Source organism: Canis aureus, chromosome 27 (assembly GCF_053574225.1).
Source record: "Canis aureus isolate CA01 chromosome 27, VMU_Caureus_v.1.0, whole genome shotgun sequence".
Classification (NCBI taxonomy): Eukaryota; Metazoa; Chordata; class Mammalia; order Carnivora; family Canidae; genus Canis; species Canis aureus.
The window spans coordinates 19,703,792-19,719,457 of record NC_135637.1 but is presented as its reverse complement, the minus strand read 5'-3'; the positions used below and the strand labels follow the sequence as shown (position 1 = coordinate 19,719,457).

The window sequence follows — 15,666 nt, the reverse complement described above, 5'->3', positions numbered from 1 at the left end:
CCAGGGTGGGAAGGCCCAGGGGGGAGCCTGGGGATGGCACCGCTGCCTTCTCCTCCGCTCTGCTTCATCTCTCCCTCCTTTCTTCCCAGGTCGTCTTCCCTCCTGGCTCCCCCGTTCCCCTAAGAAGAACCTTCTCTGTTCTGGCTTCTTCTCCTCCTGTCCCTTTGCTCCAGCAGTGCAAAGACTCTTCTTGCTCGCCCAGCCTGCGTGCCCCCTCCCCCCTGGGGCCTTCTGCTGTCGCCCGAGGTTCCCCTGGGGTCCCGAGCGCTGCAGCCGGGCTTCGGGAGGAGGGTGTGCAGGGCCCTGCCCCTCCCCCTCCTGCACCCCTCACCTTGAGGTCCGTGGGCTGCCAGACTGACGAGGACCCGCTCTTCCCCCTGATGCAGGCAGGCCTCCCTGTCCCCGTCCTGCTGCCCAGGCTATATCCCCACTGTGCACACCTGCGGGCACATTGACATGCACACACCCTCTGGCCCTCTGTCCACAAGTCAGGATAGTACCACAGCCCTTCCGTAGACCATGCCTTGACCCTGGACCCTCTCTTAACCTGCTCTTCACTCTCCCAGCCCCTTGATGTCTTGCTTCCCAGTGGGGCTTCTCTCTGCTGCCCCTTCCCCATGCCCCTTGGCCCTGCCCCAGGCTCCAATGAGGAGACCATTCCCAAAAGGGAAACCAAGCCTGCTCCTCCCCTCCAGCCCCCGGGCCAGTACCTGGAAGGCCTCTTTGCTGTCAGCGCCTGTTGCCTTCCTTTCCTGGGTCCATGCCTTTAGTTGGCTTACCTTGTTCCCCTCCTTCATCCCTCCCTGGGCCTCTCTTTCTGGGTCATTTTTCCCTTGACGTTTCCTCCTGATTCTGGTACTGCCAGTGGTGGTGGGGGTGGGAGGGCAGTGGTGGAAACCTCTTATCTCATCCTAGATTCCCTTTTGTGAAATGGTCCGATACTGAGGTCTTTTTTTTTTTCCTTAATTAAAAAACATTTTCTTGTCCTCGTTTCCTCCCCTATCCAAGATCCAGGGCCTGGAACAAATTGCGGATGGAGAAGCGTGGGCGGCCGGCTGGCCTCCGAACGACAGGCAGAGCAGTCCCGAAGGGCAGGACGAGGGAGGGGTCAGTGCTGAGGTTGGGGGCTTAGGGTCCTGCTTGCCTGTTTTCTGGGCCTTGGTCAGGCCAGTGGGGTGCCTCGAGCCCTCTGACCACCAGGATGTCTTGTGGAGGCCACTCCCTCCCTCTGGGCTCTAGAGGCCCTGAAAGAGGTTGTACTGCTTGCCCCTATTGACCCATCTGTCCAGGAGGGAGACGAGCCCCCGGTGCCGCGGTGCCACGGTGCCACAAGGCATCATCCCAGGCCTGGAAGTCCTGACTGCCCCTCTCTCTTTCTCCACAGTTCATGGCGCAGGGGAAGACGGGGAGCAGCTCTCCCCCCGGGGGGCCCCCAAAGCCTGGGAGCCAGCTTGATAGTATGCTGGGGAGCCTACAGTCTGACCTGAACAAACTGGGGGTCGCCACAGTTGCCAAAGGGGTCTGCGGGGCCTGCAAGAAGCCCATTGCCGGGCAGGTGATGAAGGTGGCAGTGGAGTGGGTGGAGGGAGGGGGAAGGGGATGGGGATGGGGATGGGGGTGGGGGTGGGAGCTGCAGCGGCACAGGGAGTTTTGCTCCTCTGGGGAGGGTGCTCCACAGTAGGCAGGACCCCGAGCCACGTTCTGCCTCCTTTGTCAGGTCGTGACTGCTATGGGAAAGACGTGGCACCCGGAGCACTTCGTCTGCACCCACTGCCAAGAGGAGATTGGATCCCGGAACTTCTTTGAGCGGGATGGACAGCCCTACTGTGAAAAGGACTATCACAACCTCTTCTCTCCACGCTGCTACTACTGCAACGGTCCCATCCTGGATGTGAGTCCCTGTGGCATGGCAGGAGGCCAGCCGTGCTGGCACATTCCTTCTTCACTGTTGTCTGTGCCATCTGATGCTCAGAGAGGTCACTCATGCTCGAGCTCACACAGCTAGGAAATGGGACTGGAATTCACACCCGGGCTGGGTGCAGGCCCCTTCTGCCGCCCTTCCACCTCCCACACCAGATTCCTTTCTGCTGACACTCCAGGGGTTAGGAGTCCTGCCCCGATAAATGGAATGGAGTGCTGGCTCCCTCACTCTCCTGCTGTTGATACCTCCATTTATACAATGGGAGTCACAATAGAACCTGTGACATTAACTGCATGTGAAGATCCAGGAGGAGAGAGTGTGGCTGGCATGTCACAGCCCTTCACTAAATTGGAATTCCTGGTGGTAATGAGAGCACAGTGAGGAGAGACTTGATCTCTGGGTAGGGTGGGGGCAGGAAAGACAGTCCTGCCTGGGAGTCTCTGCTGTGGGACCTGAGCTCTGATCCCACACCTTGCTTTCACAGAAAGTGGTGACAGCCCTTGACCGGACGTGGCACCCTGAGCACTTCTTCTGCGCCCAGTGTGGGGCCTTCTTTGGTCCTGAAGGTATGACTATGACCCACAGGCAGACTACCCCGCTGCCCCTCCCCTGCCCCCGCCCCTGCTGCTCCTGTGAAGCAGGGGCAGGAGACTGCTGTTGTTTGAGTCAGGATGGCTCCATCTCTAGAGACCCTCACTCAGCCCCCCAAACCCCTACTTCTCAGGGTTCCATGAGAAAGATGGCAAGGCTTACTGCCGGAAGGATTACTTTGACATGTTCGCACCCAAGTGTGGCGGCTGTGCCCGGGCCATCCTGGAGAACTACATCTCGGCCCTAAACACTCTCTGGCATCCTGAATGCTTTGTGTGCCGGGTAAGGAGCCCCCTTGTCTGGAGGGAGCTGGGAGTGGGCAGCTGGGAGAAAAGGTCCCCCCTATCCTCACCCCCTTATGCTCTCTGGATCTAACTTGGGGATTCTTAAAGGGGTGAGCAGATAGGGGATACAGTGGGTCCTGGGCCAAGGCTCAGAGTGAGACTGGGAGAAACCAAGAGGAAGCTAGACACATCCCCCAGCTTTGTGCTGTGTGGACAAGCTACAGTGGAAATAGGCACTGGTCTCTAAACTGTGTTCTGGTGGTAATGGGAGTCCACAGATGTTAGGGGTCTGACAAGGGCTCTCAGACCAGATAAGTTTGGGAAACACTACTCACTGCAGGACTTCTCAGTGCCTTCCCCCGGCCCCCTAATATTTCATTTATTTATTCATGAGAGACACACAAAGAGAGGCAGAGACATAGGCAGGGAGAAGGGAGAGAAGCAGGCTTCCTGGGTGGAGCCCAATGCAGGACTTGATCCCAGGACCCCGGGATCATGCCCCGAGCTGAAGGCAGACACTCAGCCACTCAGCCACTGAGGCAGGCGTTCCTTCTCAGTGCCTTTTATACCCAAGTATGCAGCTTGGTTTCTGGGCACAGTGTTGCAGCCACTTGCCCAGGAGTCAGACCTATGCTAGAGTCCAGGCTGTGCAACTTAGTAGCTAGCTGTGTGATCTTAGGCAAGTTACTGAACTTCTAAGCCTCAGTTGCCTCCTCTGTTGGGAGAATCTAGTCAGAGTTTAGTGCAGCGCTTGGCATGTATGAAGTGCTCTGCAAGTGAGAGTCATGACCATGACTGTCTTCTGCCCATCCCAGTGGCAGAGGCCTCAGCCCCTAGCCCCGGCCTGAGCCCCCTTCACCCCCTTCTGCCTGGCAGGAGTGCTTCACGCCCTTCGTCAATGGCAGCTTCTTCGAGCACGATGGGCAGCCCTACTGTGAGGTGCACTATCATGAGCGGCGAGGCTCACTCTGCTCTGGCTGCCAGAAACCCATCACGGGCCGCTGCATCACCGCCATGGCCAAGAAGTTCCACCCGGAGCACTTCGTCTGTGCCTTCTGCCTCAAGCAGCTCAACAAGGGCACCTTCAAGGAGCAGAACGACAAGCCTTACTGTCAGAACTGCTTCCTCAAACTCTTTTGCTAGGCACCCTCCATGGCCCCCCTGCCCTGGCCCAGCCTCCCCAACTGCTACTGTGACCCAGAGGCCTTGCCCAGGGGTGAAGGGACAAACCCAATTGCAACTGGAACGCATGTCTTTGGCTGGTGCAGGATGGCAAGAGGGCCTGCTCTTCTTTCCCCTGCCGGAGCCTCTGGGCCTTTGTTCTCCTGCAGCCCTCCCCAGGCTGTCAGCTCTTCATCCTCCCTGGAGGTGGAGGCTGGAGGGCCCCAGCCTCCACTGCGTCTGTCCCCTTGCACCCGCCTGGCCAGGCCAGCACCCCACACTGGAGCCATCTCTTACTCATATTTTGGCAGTGGAGCCAGGGGAAGGGCAGGCAGGGTCAGATGGGGTCTTTTTTTATCCTTCTCCCCCACCCAGTCCCAACCTAATTATCCTTGTCCTGAGAGTAATGGGGGATACCCACTCCCTTCAGACAATGCCAGCATAAATCCATCTGTCCAAGGGTGGAAGTGTTCGAGGGGCCGCAGAGGGTTTCTCGGGCTCCTCTTGCCCTTCCAGTCTCCCCAGGCCTGGGCAGCTGCCCCCCAAACCCCCACAACTGCTCTGGTTCTACTGAGAAAGGCCTCTCTCCAGCAATAATGTTTTATAGTCACTTCCTCCATCTCTGGGGTGGTGTGAGGTGGGGAGTTTCACCCCGTGCCTGGACACTGTATCGACTTTGATAGATTTCTACACTGAGGTTTGAATTCATATTGTCTGAGTTGCTTTTACTTCTCTATACAAAATGATTTTGAAGAGATTTTAAAGCTGTCCCTTTTTGTACTCTTCTCATCCATGGCCACTGGTCCTGTTGGTGATGATGGCTGTGGTATGGGGTTTGCCTTGTACTGAGGGCTTGGGGTGGGGAAGCAATTTGTATTTTATTTTTTCTTAGCACAAGCAGGTGAATTGGGAGCAGCTTTCTGACTCCCCTTCCTTAACTTCACAGCTCACCAGGACTGTTTTATAAACTGCTGTATTTTAAAACCCCTTCCTGGATACTACCTGGGCCAGCAAGCTCTTAATGACACTGGCCTCAGGATGTCTTGCCCTTTGGGGCCTAGAACTCTGAACCTCATCTGTCCTGTTCCTGAGGGAGGAAAAGGGGAAAGTATACTTTAGGGGTGCTGATTCCTGCCCAAGTAAGGCATCAGGAGCCTTGCTCCCCTGTGAACTTTTTGGCAACAAGAGAACCCATTGAACATTCTTGGCCTCCACACCGCTTTTCTGCCTTGTCAAGAAAGCTGGTGTGTTGTTTTGACCATTAGTTTTGTTGGTTCCACTGGGCCCACCGTTTCCCCAAATTTCCTGCCCTCCCTGGAGACTGGAGGTCTAGGGGAAAGGGCCCAGGATGTGGCAACAGAGCCCGATAGGACTCTGGGCAGCGGGACAGGATCCTGCTAAAGTAGCAGGAAGCCCCCAGAGCTCTGTCCCTCAAGGATGAAACAGGAACAGGTAGGCCTGGGCTTCTGAGTCAGCAGAAAGGGGCCCCCGTGGGGTCTAAAGTGAGGAAGGTCCAGACCACTTCACTAGCTTCACAGCAGAGGCTGAGCATGTGGGGGTCTCAGAAGAGGGTCCCCTCCTTGAGGCAGGACTGGAAGCAGCCCCGGTCTGAGGAGGTCAGCCAGGCCCCTCCAAAGGTCTGATAACTCCACTCCACCCATAAGCCTTATTGCTCTGTTTACAGTGACCTGCCCCAGGCCCCTCCCCTAGGGGGACTGGGGTGTCTGGGGTCCACCCTCTGGGTCAATGGTTATTTGATTTGATTTTATTTTTTTCTCTGTAAACTTCTAACCTGGCTTTTCCCCATGTCAATTCCTGTGATTTATGCCAATAAAGTTTGCCATTATTTTCACCCATGCCTAGTTCCTTTTCTTGGCAGTCCGAGGTAGCAACTTAGTACCAGAAGAGAGACCAAACCCTCCCCAGACTCAGGGGGACCATATTGAAGGTAACTCAGTGATGTTCCCTTCTTTGAGGCAGACAGCCCTGGGGGATGGGATTCCTGTGTGAGCTTTGCATTTCTCCAGCAGCTGGTGAGGAAAAGCAGGGGGAACAGTGTTGTTGGGCCTTGTGTGGCTCAGGCCCTGCCCTAGTGCTTTGCTTGTAGACTTGCTGAGGGCACCCTCAGGTGGGCTTGTGGGTGGCCTCACCCTTATTTACAGCTCCGGAAAGAGGTTCAGAGAAGAGAACTGACATGCACAAAACGGTCCTGAGTGAGCACAGAGGCAGGATGTGAACCCGGGGCTTGCCTCTGCCTGTGTTCCTGCTTTGGCCAGACACCCCCCACCCCACGTGCTGGCACCACACCTTGGGTGTGGAACCTTCCCAGCGGAAGTTGGCAAATTTACATTTGAGGGTGGGTCTTTTCTGCCCCCTGGTGGTTGTATCCATATTTGCATGCTATAGTCCTGAGCCTCAGGAGCTTCCTGGATAGCATTGTTCCCCTTTGAGATGCTTCATAATTTCTCCGTTCTCTAGAATGGTTTTCCAAAAGCAGCATGTTGAATTTTAGTTGGAATCTTGGCCATTTCACGGTGCACTCAAGTGGAAAGTACCTTCGACCATCACTGAAAGTGCTGATGGTTTATTCTTCTGGACCATGTTGAATTCATTTTATTTATAGAAATGGATATGGCACGTTTCACTGTAATTTGCTTTTTCACTCAACTGTACTTTGTGAGTATTTTCCCATGTCAATAAATAGAGACCTGCATCATTTTTTAATGGCTTCATGATGTTCCATTATATTGATGTACTACAATTAGAGATATTCATATCATCAGAGCCAGGATGTCCTTGGAAAGGTACCATGTGAGTATGTATATAGTTGAAAAAGGGCATTTAGGGAGAGACAGCCTCAGAATTTAGAAGGCAATGTATAGCATCATGAAGCCCATGGGCTTTGAACTTGCTCCTAGATTTCATTTCCCAAGTCAGTGTTTATTGGGGCTTGAGCAAGTTGTTTAACCTCTCTGTGAATTTTATCATTGATGAACGGAAATGCTAATACTGTACCTCCTCAGGGAATTGTTGCAAGGATTCACAGCAGTAATGTGGACAAAGTACTTAGTGCAATGCTGAGCATGCAGTAATATATTGTCATTAAAAAGAGATCTTAAAAAAAAAAGATCTTAGCAGTAATTGACTCTAACAGTTCTCTAAACAGCTGGTCACCAGAAGCAACATCAGAAGCTTTGAAAAACACAGAAATTTCTAACTTGAAAGGGTGAAGATAGAAACACTCCTTCAGGCCTAGAATCTACCTCAATCATTACCAAAAAAACATATAGATATAGATATATAGATATAGCACAAATATTCAAATAAGTGTTGAATGAATGTATAATAAAAGAAACAAGAATTTAGTGATTTCTGCCTACATTCCAGGGACTATATTAAGTCTTAACACATATCTCATTTAATCCTCATAGCAACTCTAGAATGGGGATACTTCATTACTCCCATTTTTACAGTTAAGGAAAGGGAAACGGAGGGTCAGCAAGATGAAATTACTTCCTAAGGGACACCTGAGTGGCTTGGTGGTTGAGTGTCTGCCTTTGGCTCAGGGAGTGATCCCAGTCCAAGGATTGTCCTGCATCAGGCTCCCTGTGAGGAGGCTGCTTGTCTCTGCCTCTCTCTGTGTGTCTCTCATGAATAAATAAATAAATAAAATCTTAAAAATCAATCAATCGCTTCCTAGGATGGACACAGTTACACAGTTAGCAAGTGGTAGAAGAAGGATCTAGGTCTTCTGACTGCAAACCTTGCATTCATTCACTCAATAAATATTTGTTATATGCCTGCTATGTGCCAGGCACAAGACAAATGGCTCTGCTTTGGGAAGCCTGCATTCCCGCAGTGAGAGACAGACAACTAACAACATAGTAAATTATACACTGTTACAAGATGTAAGTGCTAAAAAAAAAGAAGAAAAAGGTGTAAGTGCTACCTTAAAAATAGAGCAGAGTTAAGGGAGGAGTGGTAGTGGATTTTTTGGGTAATTTTAAACAGGGCAATTAGGGTAGGGCTCCTTTGAACACATGATATTTGAGCCAAGACTTGATGAAGTTGAGTTACTTTTGTGAATGTCAGCAAGCCTTCCAGGAAGAGGCACTAGCTAGTGCAAGACCCCTCAAGTGGGAGCATGCTTTGGAAAAACGCAAAGAGCCTCGACAGGCTGGAAGGGAATGAGTCAGGAGGAAAAGAGTCGAGATTACAGAGGGGGAGGTCCAGAGCAGATCGTACGCAGTTTAAGTTTTAGGCTTTTATACTGAGGAAATGGGAAACCTTTGAGGAATTTTGAGCAGATGAGGTAATGATCTGACTTAGGTTTTATTTATTTTGTAAAGATTTTATTTATTTATTAGAGAGCAGAAACAGGAAGGAGCGGCAGAAGCAGGCTCCCCGCTGAGCAGGGAGCTCCATGCGCAGCTGGATCCCAGGACCCCAGGATCATGACTAGAGCCTAAAGCACTTAACCGACTGAGCTACCCAGGTGCCCCTGACTTGGCTTTTTTTTGTTGTTGTTATTATTGTTGTTGTTGTTGTTAAATAATTTATTTATTCATGGGAGACAGAGAGAGAGGCAGAGACACAGGCAGAGGGAGGAGCAGGCTCCATGCAGGGAGCCCGACGTGGGACTCGATCCCAGGTCTCCAGGGTCACGCCCTGGGCCCAAGGCAGGCGCTAAACCGCTGAGCCACCCGGGCGGCCCGTGACTTAGGTTTTAAAGGGTTCCTCCGTTTTGGTAGGGAGAAGAACAAATTGTCAAGTAGACAAGAGACCATGCTGTTTCTAAAAAGCATGTGCAATTATTCCTCAGTTCCACATAGTATTCTTTTCAGTTTGCGGTTTGGCCAGGGGGCAGGCGGAAACAGCGCTCAGCTCGCGAGCTCTAGCCCTTGCACCCGAGCACCTCCAGCCCAGCAGAGGGCAGCAGCTTGGAGCCGGCTCCTCCAACAGGAAACAGCGTCTTCCTTAACCGCTTGGTTTAAAGGCGGCTTCCCGTTGTCTAGAGTGGCAGCACCATCGTCCAATGGCTGCCGACCTCAGGGTGGCGTCACCAGGCAGACGTCGGCGCCAGCTAAGGGGTGGGGAGACGGTCTGGGTCTTTTGATTGGCCGCTCGGCTCACATATAAAAGGTGTGCGCCGGCGCGCGGCCCTCCTCTCTCCAGGCGTCCTCGTGGGAGGTTCGTGTGGCCGCTGCCGTCGGTCCGGGCCCGGGCCGCGGGGAGATGGGGGGGCTCTTTGTGAGATCACGGGGGGGGCCGGGCCCAGGGCTCTTGGGCCTGGGGCCTCGGCGGGGGCTTGCGCTCCCCGAGTGGCGGCGGCGGCGGCAACCCCGAGCCGGGCGGGCGGGCGGGCGCGCGCTCACGTGTGGCCCGCCCCGCATAGGCCTCGGGCTTGGAGCCCGGTGGGGCCGAGGTGACGGGTGTCGAGGGCTGTCTGAGCTCCCTCTCTCCCCGCAGTGACATCGTCTTTAAACCCTGCGTGGCAATCCCTGACGCACCGCCGTGATGCCCAGGGAAGACAGGGCGACCTGGAAATCCAACTACTTCCTTAAAATCATCGTAAGTGCGGAGATGGGTCGCGGTAACCCGTTTTGCTGCTTGGGCCCTGGGCACTGACAGGGACCGTGAGCTGTCTGTCGGGTGATGAGCATCTCCTGGGTACCGGCTACTAAATGACCATTTTAGGCAAATCTCGTTTAATTTTCGCAGTGTGCGGAGATCTGCGCCTCCTCCCCTCCTTGTTGCAGGTAAATGGGCTCAGGCAGGTTGAGTGGCTCCTAAGATGACAGCATTCATACTCTGGTCTGTCTGGCTTCCAAATAGCATTTATACTAAATGCTCCTCTGCCCCCGTTTTGGGAACGCCTGAGCCAATGAGTGACTCATTATAAAGTGGTAACTTGTTGCATATTAGGTCTTATCACGATACCAAACACCTCATGGGTACTTGGGTGGCTCAGACAGTTAAGCATCTGCCTTCTTCCGCTGGGATCATGATCCCAGGGTCCTGGGTACTAGCCCAGCTTGGGGCTCCCTGCTCAGTGGGGGGTTTGCTTGGCCCTCAGCCCCTCCCTGCTCCTGAGTGCACCTTTTTCTCAAATCCTATTTATTTATTTATTTTATTTATGATAGTCCCAGAGAGAGAGAGAGAGAGAGGCAGCGACATAGGCAGAGGGAGAAGCAGGCTCCATGCACCGGGAGCCCGACGTGGGATTCGGTCCCGGGTCTCCAGGATCCCGCCCTGGGCCAAAGGCAGGCGCCAAACTGCTGCACCACCCAGGGATCCTCAAATCTTAAAAAAAAAAAAAAAAAATCCCGTTAATGTGTTTTCATGGATGGTCTTGAGGGTGGGGGAATCCTCCCTGCCCAGAAATGCAGACCATCCTGTTTTGCAGGCATTAGGCTGCCTTGTGGAGCTTAGTCTCTTCTACCCTATTTATCATGAAAGTTTTCAGACACAGAAAACTTAAAAGAATTGTCCAGTAGTCCCATATCCACAATCTAGATCCTGCAGGTAGCGTTTTGTTGTTTGTTTTATTGGTATTTGTTTATTGCAGTAAGCCTACCTTTTTTGTTTTTTTTGTTTTTTTTTTTTTTAAGCCTACCTTTTTTGGAATGGCTTTTTTGTTGTTGTTGTTGATGATGCAGCCATTTAATGAATCCCTAAAAATTGGGGAAGATTATCTTGAGATCCCAGGATCTCGCCCTTTTGGCTCAGAGTGAGATCCCGGGATCCAGTCCCACATCGGGCTTCATGCATGGAGGCTGCTCCCTCTGCTTCTGTCTCTGCCTGTTTCTCTCTCATGAATAAATAAAGTCTAAAAAAAATCTGAGGGTGAGTGAGAGAGCATGAACAGGAAGCCCAATGCAGGGACCCTGGGATCATGACCTGAGGCAAAGGCAGACGCTTAACTGAGCCATGCAGGTGCCGCAAAAATGAATGTTACGATAAAAAAAAAAAATTGGGGGATTGAATTAGAAACTTCATTTTCACTATTCGTACTCAGTGTACAAATCTTTGATAAATTTGACAGTTTTACAACTCATAGCTCCCAGTGGGAGGACTTGTCCCAATTTCTGAGTCACTTAAAAAGCCTAGAAGGAAGGGAGTGAGATGGAAGCCGGTGATTATGGGGTTTGGTTTTTCTTGATGTTTCTCTTTCCTCCTGCTAAACGTTGTTTCTGGCTTGTCTTTGTAGCAACTTTTGGATGATTATCCAAAATGCTTCATTGTGGGAGCAGACAATGTGGGTTCAAAGCAGATGCAGCAGATCCGCATGTCCCTCCGCGGGAAGGCTGTCGTGCTGATGGGCAAGAACACCATGATGCGCAAGGCCATCCGAGGGCATCTGGAGAACAACCCAGCCCTGGAGAAGTCAGTTCATTCTCCTGGGCATCTTTGTCCTCCTTTCTCGGTACCCTTCTCCCCTTTCCCAGAGAAGAATCAGTACTGAATGGTGACACTCTCTTGCAAACTTTCTTTGCAGACTGTTGCCTCATATCCGGGGGAATGTGGGCTTTGTATTCACCAAGGAGGACCTCACTGAGATCAGGGACATGCTGCTGGCCAATAAGGTAAGAAGATAATCAGGTTGGCTAGAGTCTCGTAATTAATTTTGCTTCTTACAAGGAAAATTGACCATTTTCAGCTTGTATTTGTGGAGAGGAGACTAATTAATATTGTTTCCCTTCAGGTTCCTGCTGCTGCCCGTGCTGGTGCCATAGCTCCATGTGAAGTCACTGTGCCAGCCCAGAACACAGGTCTGGGGCCCGAGAAGACCTCTTTCTTCCAGGCTTTAGGCATTACCACTAAGATCTCTAGGGGCACCATTGAAATCTTGGTGAGTGGACTTGGCTGGCCAGTGCTAGCCAGGCAAGTGGTGGGGGCTTGGTTGCTGTGGACCTGCTGGCTGTTCAGGTGTTGACCGCCCACTGTTACTTGTTCTTCAGAGTGATGTGCAGCTGATTAAGACCGGAGACAAAGTGGGAGCCAGCGAAGCCACACTGCTCAACATGCTGAACATCTCCCCCTTCTCCTTTGGGCTGATCATCCAGCAGGTGTTTGATAATGGCAGCATCTACAACCCTGAAGTGCTTGACATCACAGAGGAAACTCTGCATTCTCGCTTCCTGGAGGTACAAGCTGTCCATTTCAGGCCCTTGGTACATTAATGGTTGAGAGTATGGCTAGCTTCAGACTGGATTCCGGCTGTGCAGCTGAAATCAGCCGCATAATCAAGATGGTTATTTAATCTGTTTAGTTACCTCATCTGTAGAACAGCAATAATATAAAAATAATATAAGGTTGTTGAAGTTTTAAAGAGTTTGGTTTGTTGTTTTTTTTTTTTTTTTTTAAAGATTTATTTATTCCTGAGAGACCTAGGCAGAGAAATAGGCAGTGGGAGAAACAGGTTCCCCATAGGGAGCCCAGTGTGGGACTCATCCATGATCCCAGGATCACACCCTGAGCCAAAGGCAGATGCTCAATCACTGAGCCACCCAGGCGTCCCAGATTTAAAGAAATAACGAATAGAAAGCTTTCTAGCAGCTCTGGGCACGAAGTGAGGGCCGTTGTTATTCTAGCGACTGCAATAAAACATGGAATTTTTGAGTAGTATCCTGAGGTAAAGAAGAAAGAAAAGTGAGGACTGTGTGATACATAAATGTTGTTGCCAAGCACTCTGGGGAGAACTGACTTTATCTGAGATTAGTTTGCTTAGATTTTGCCATTAGGGACACCTGGATGGCTCAGCGGTTGAGAGTCCGCCTTCAGCTCAGGGCGTGATCCCGGGATCCGGGATTGAGTCCCGAATTGGGCTCCCTGTAGGGAGCCTGCTTCTCCCTCTGCTTGTGTCTGTGCCTCTCTCTCTGTCTTCATGAGTAAATAAATAAATCTTTAAAATAAAAAAAAAGATTTTACCATTAAAATTTTTTTAAGGTTTTGTTTATTAACGAGAGACAGAGAGGTAGAGACATAGGCAGCTGGGGGAGAAACAGCCTCCATACAGGATCCCGATGCAGGACTCGATCCCAGAACTGAGATCATATCCTGAGCTGAAGGCAGACGCTCAACTGCTGAGCCACCCAGGCATCGGCATTAAAATTTTTTTTTTTTATTTTTTATTTATTTATGATAGTCACAGAGAGAGAGAGGCGCAGAGACACAGGCAGAGGGAGAAGCAGGCTCCATGCACCAGGAGCCTGATGTGGGACTCGATCCCGGGTCTCCAGGATCGCGCCCTGGGCCAAAGGCAGGCGCCAAACCGCTGCGCCACCCAGGGATCCCCATTAAAAATTTTTTAAATGGATAAGTAAGGTGATAAAAGATGTAATTCCTTTTCTTGGACAAATGAAAAATTTGCAGTTACGTATACTGCTGTTTTTGGAAATTTCATGGTGGATGAAATTCTCATCGGAATTAGCTTAACTTTTTTTTTCTCATGGAACTGAATGATGACAGAATGGTGACTGTTGAAGTAAATGCCATCATTGTGGTGTATGAAATACTCCTGTTTAGAGTAAGGGCAAAAAATGTTTATGAATTACTGGGTCTGAATTGCCTTGCCAGGAGCATTTGGTGTGAGACACAGCAAGTCAGTCTTGAAGTCTTATCTGCTGTTGAATTTTGCTTGAGCTTCACGGTCTTGTCTGTAAGATACCTCAATTGAAATGTAATTTCTGGGCGGCCCAGGTGGCTAAGCGGTTTAGCGCCACCTTCAGCCCAGGGCCTGATCCTGGAGACCTGGGATCGAGTCCCACATTGGGCTCCCTGCATGGAACCTGCTTCTCCCTCTGTGTCTCCGTCTCTCTCTCTCTCTCTCTCTCTCTGTGTCTTCTCTTTAATAAATAAATAGTCTTTAAAATTTTTTTTTAAAAATGAAATTAATTTCTTCCTCTCTCTAGGGTGTCCGCAACGTTGCCAGCGTATGTCTGCAGATAGGTTACCCGACTGTTGCATCAGTGCCCCATTCTATCATCAATGGATACAAGCGGGTCCTGGCTTTGTCTGTGGAAACTGATTACACCTTTCCACTTGCTGAAAAGGTAAAAACCCACTAGGACCACAGTGGCCTTAAATGGGATAAATGGATGGCAGTGTGTGGAGTTGTGCTTTAATCGTATTTTACAAAGCAGATACGTTTTTAAGAGTATACTTAAGCTGGGAGCAGGGAGGTGTGTCCTGGACTTTAAAAATGACAGGAGACTGGAAGAGGTTAGTTGATGGATAAGAGTGGGGCTTAAGACTTACCAGGCCATACTCAAGCTGTCTTGTCTGATCATTTCTGGGGAAGGCTTCAGTGGCTTAGAAGTTGTTGGCCATTGAGCTAGAGCTGAGGGGTTGTGGTTAGTAGGGGTTGTGGGTGACCATTTTGATCATGAACTTTTCTGCTTGCTTCAGGTCAAGGCCTTCTTGGCTGATCCATCTGCATTTGTGGCTGCTGCTCCTGTGGCTGCTGCCACCACTGCTGCACCTGCTGCTGCCGCAGCCCCAGCCAAGGTTGAAGCAAAGGAAGAGTCGGAGGAATCGGACGAGGATATGGGATTTGGTCTCTTTGACTAATCACCAAAAAGCAACCAATTCAGCCAAGTTTATTTGTGAAACAAGGAAATAAAGGCTTACTTCTCTTAAAAGTCTCTGAACTTTTCATTTTGTACTTGTTGAGGTTTACAGTGCTGTATACTAGACATTAGAGCCATGGTAGAGCAGTAGAGCTTTATTTGAAGTGGATGTTTCTTTCCTTTTTTTTTTCTTTCCAGTGTTCTTTTTGTAATTAAGTGAGGTGTTGCTTTCCCAGCATTCAGTACCACCCAGCTTTAACTATTTTCTAAGGATTTTATTTTTAATCTCTTAATCCCAACTCAGATCAAACTCACAACCCAGAGATTAAGAGGTGCATGCTCCACTGACAGAGCAGCCAGTGCCCCTAACTCTATGATACCAGATTTCTTATTTCCATGGCCATCCGGCTACTAGCCTACGTCCCTCTAAGATACTTTTGAGTAGGTGTAGTGTCCGTTCAGATGATGCCAGTGCATTATCTAACCATGGAGATCCAATTCTTGAGAGGTGGTGACTAAGATAAAACGTGATTGCTGCATGGGTAGGTGTTTTCCTTCTGATTAGAAATATGTACCTGGGTCCTGATGTAAAGGTATTTGTTGTAACTGGGTTTCTGACTATGGTTTGGAGGCCACTGCTAAGAGTTCCAAGAGCTAAGCTGTGCAGACCCCCTTCCCTTTTTTTTTTTTTTTTAAGATTTTATTCATCTATTTATGAGAGAGAGAGGCAGAGACACAGGCAGAGGGAGAAGCAGGCTCCATGCAGGGAGCCCGACGCGGGACTCCATCCTGGGACTCCAGAACCGTGCTCTGGGCCGAAGGCAGATGCCAAACCGCTGAGCCACCCAGGGGTCCTCAGGGGTCCCTAACCTATCATTTCTTTCTTTTTTTTTTTTCTTTTTTAATTTATGATAGTCACACAGAGAGAGGCAGAGGGAGAAGCAGGCTCCATGCACCGGGAGCCCGACGTGGGATTCGATCCTGGGTCTCCAAGATCGCGCCCTGGGCCAAAGGCAGGCGCCAAACCGCGGCGCCACCCAGGGATCCCCAGACCCCCTTCCCTACATTAGTATGTAGTTGGCCCATCCATACACTGAAAATTCAGACCGTGCCCTGTGGACGGTGAGGCCCTTTCCCA

General features: G+C 50.6%; 2 protein-coding genes across 6 annotated transcripts in view; both read left to right on the top strand.

Annotated features, from left to right (window-relative positions):
• The window catches only part of PXN (paxillin), a 48,347-nt gene extending 42,538 nt beyond the window's left edge, over positions 1-5,809 (top strand). For 2 of the 4 annotated variants that reach the window (XM_077875878.1, XM_077875877.1), the window contains exons 9-15: positions 90-386; positions 1,009-1,107; positions 1,385-1,555; positions 1,718-1,891; positions 2,406-2,487; positions 2,646-2,794; positions 3,673-5,809. In XM_077875878.1, coding sequence (XP_077732004.1) covers positions 90-386; positions 1,009-1,107; positions 1,385-1,555; positions 1,718-1,891; positions 2,406-2,487; positions 2,646-2,794; positions 3,673-3,939 — 1,239 coding nt within the window. In that variant the 3' untranslated portion in view covers positions 3,940-5,809. The remainder of the gene's footprint in view (positions 1-89; positions 387-1,008; positions 1,108-1,384; positions 1,556-1,717; positions 1,892-2,405; positions 2,488-2,645; positions 2,795-3,672) is intronic. The other 2 variants (XM_077875879.1, XM_077875880.1) reach the window with 2 other exon arrangements.
• Positions 5,810-9,024: 3,215 nt separating this feature from the next.
• Positions 9,025-14,600, top strand: RPLP0 (ribosomal protein lateral stalk subunit P0). 2 transcript variants are annotated; one of them, XM_077875887.1, is made up of 8 exons: positions 9,025-9,147; positions 9,427-9,528; positions 11,168-11,343; positions 11,456-11,543; positions 11,663-11,809; positions 11,919-12,104; positions 13,872-14,012; positions 14,368-14,600. In XM_077875887.1, exons 2-8 carry the CDS (start codon positions 9,475-9,477, stop codon positions 14,527-14,529), a joined length of 954 nt encoding a protein of 317 aa, XP_077732013.1. In that variant the 5' UTR covers positions 9,025-9,147; positions 9,427-9,474; the 3' UTR covers positions 14,530-14,600. The 2 variants fall into 2 exon arrangements, with proteins under 2 accessions (XP_077732013.1, XP_077732012.1); XM_077875886.1 differs by lacking the exons at positions 9,025-9,147; positions 9,427-9,528 and adding an exon at positions 9,627-9,716.
• Positions 14,601-15,666: the final 1,066 nt, after the last annotated feature.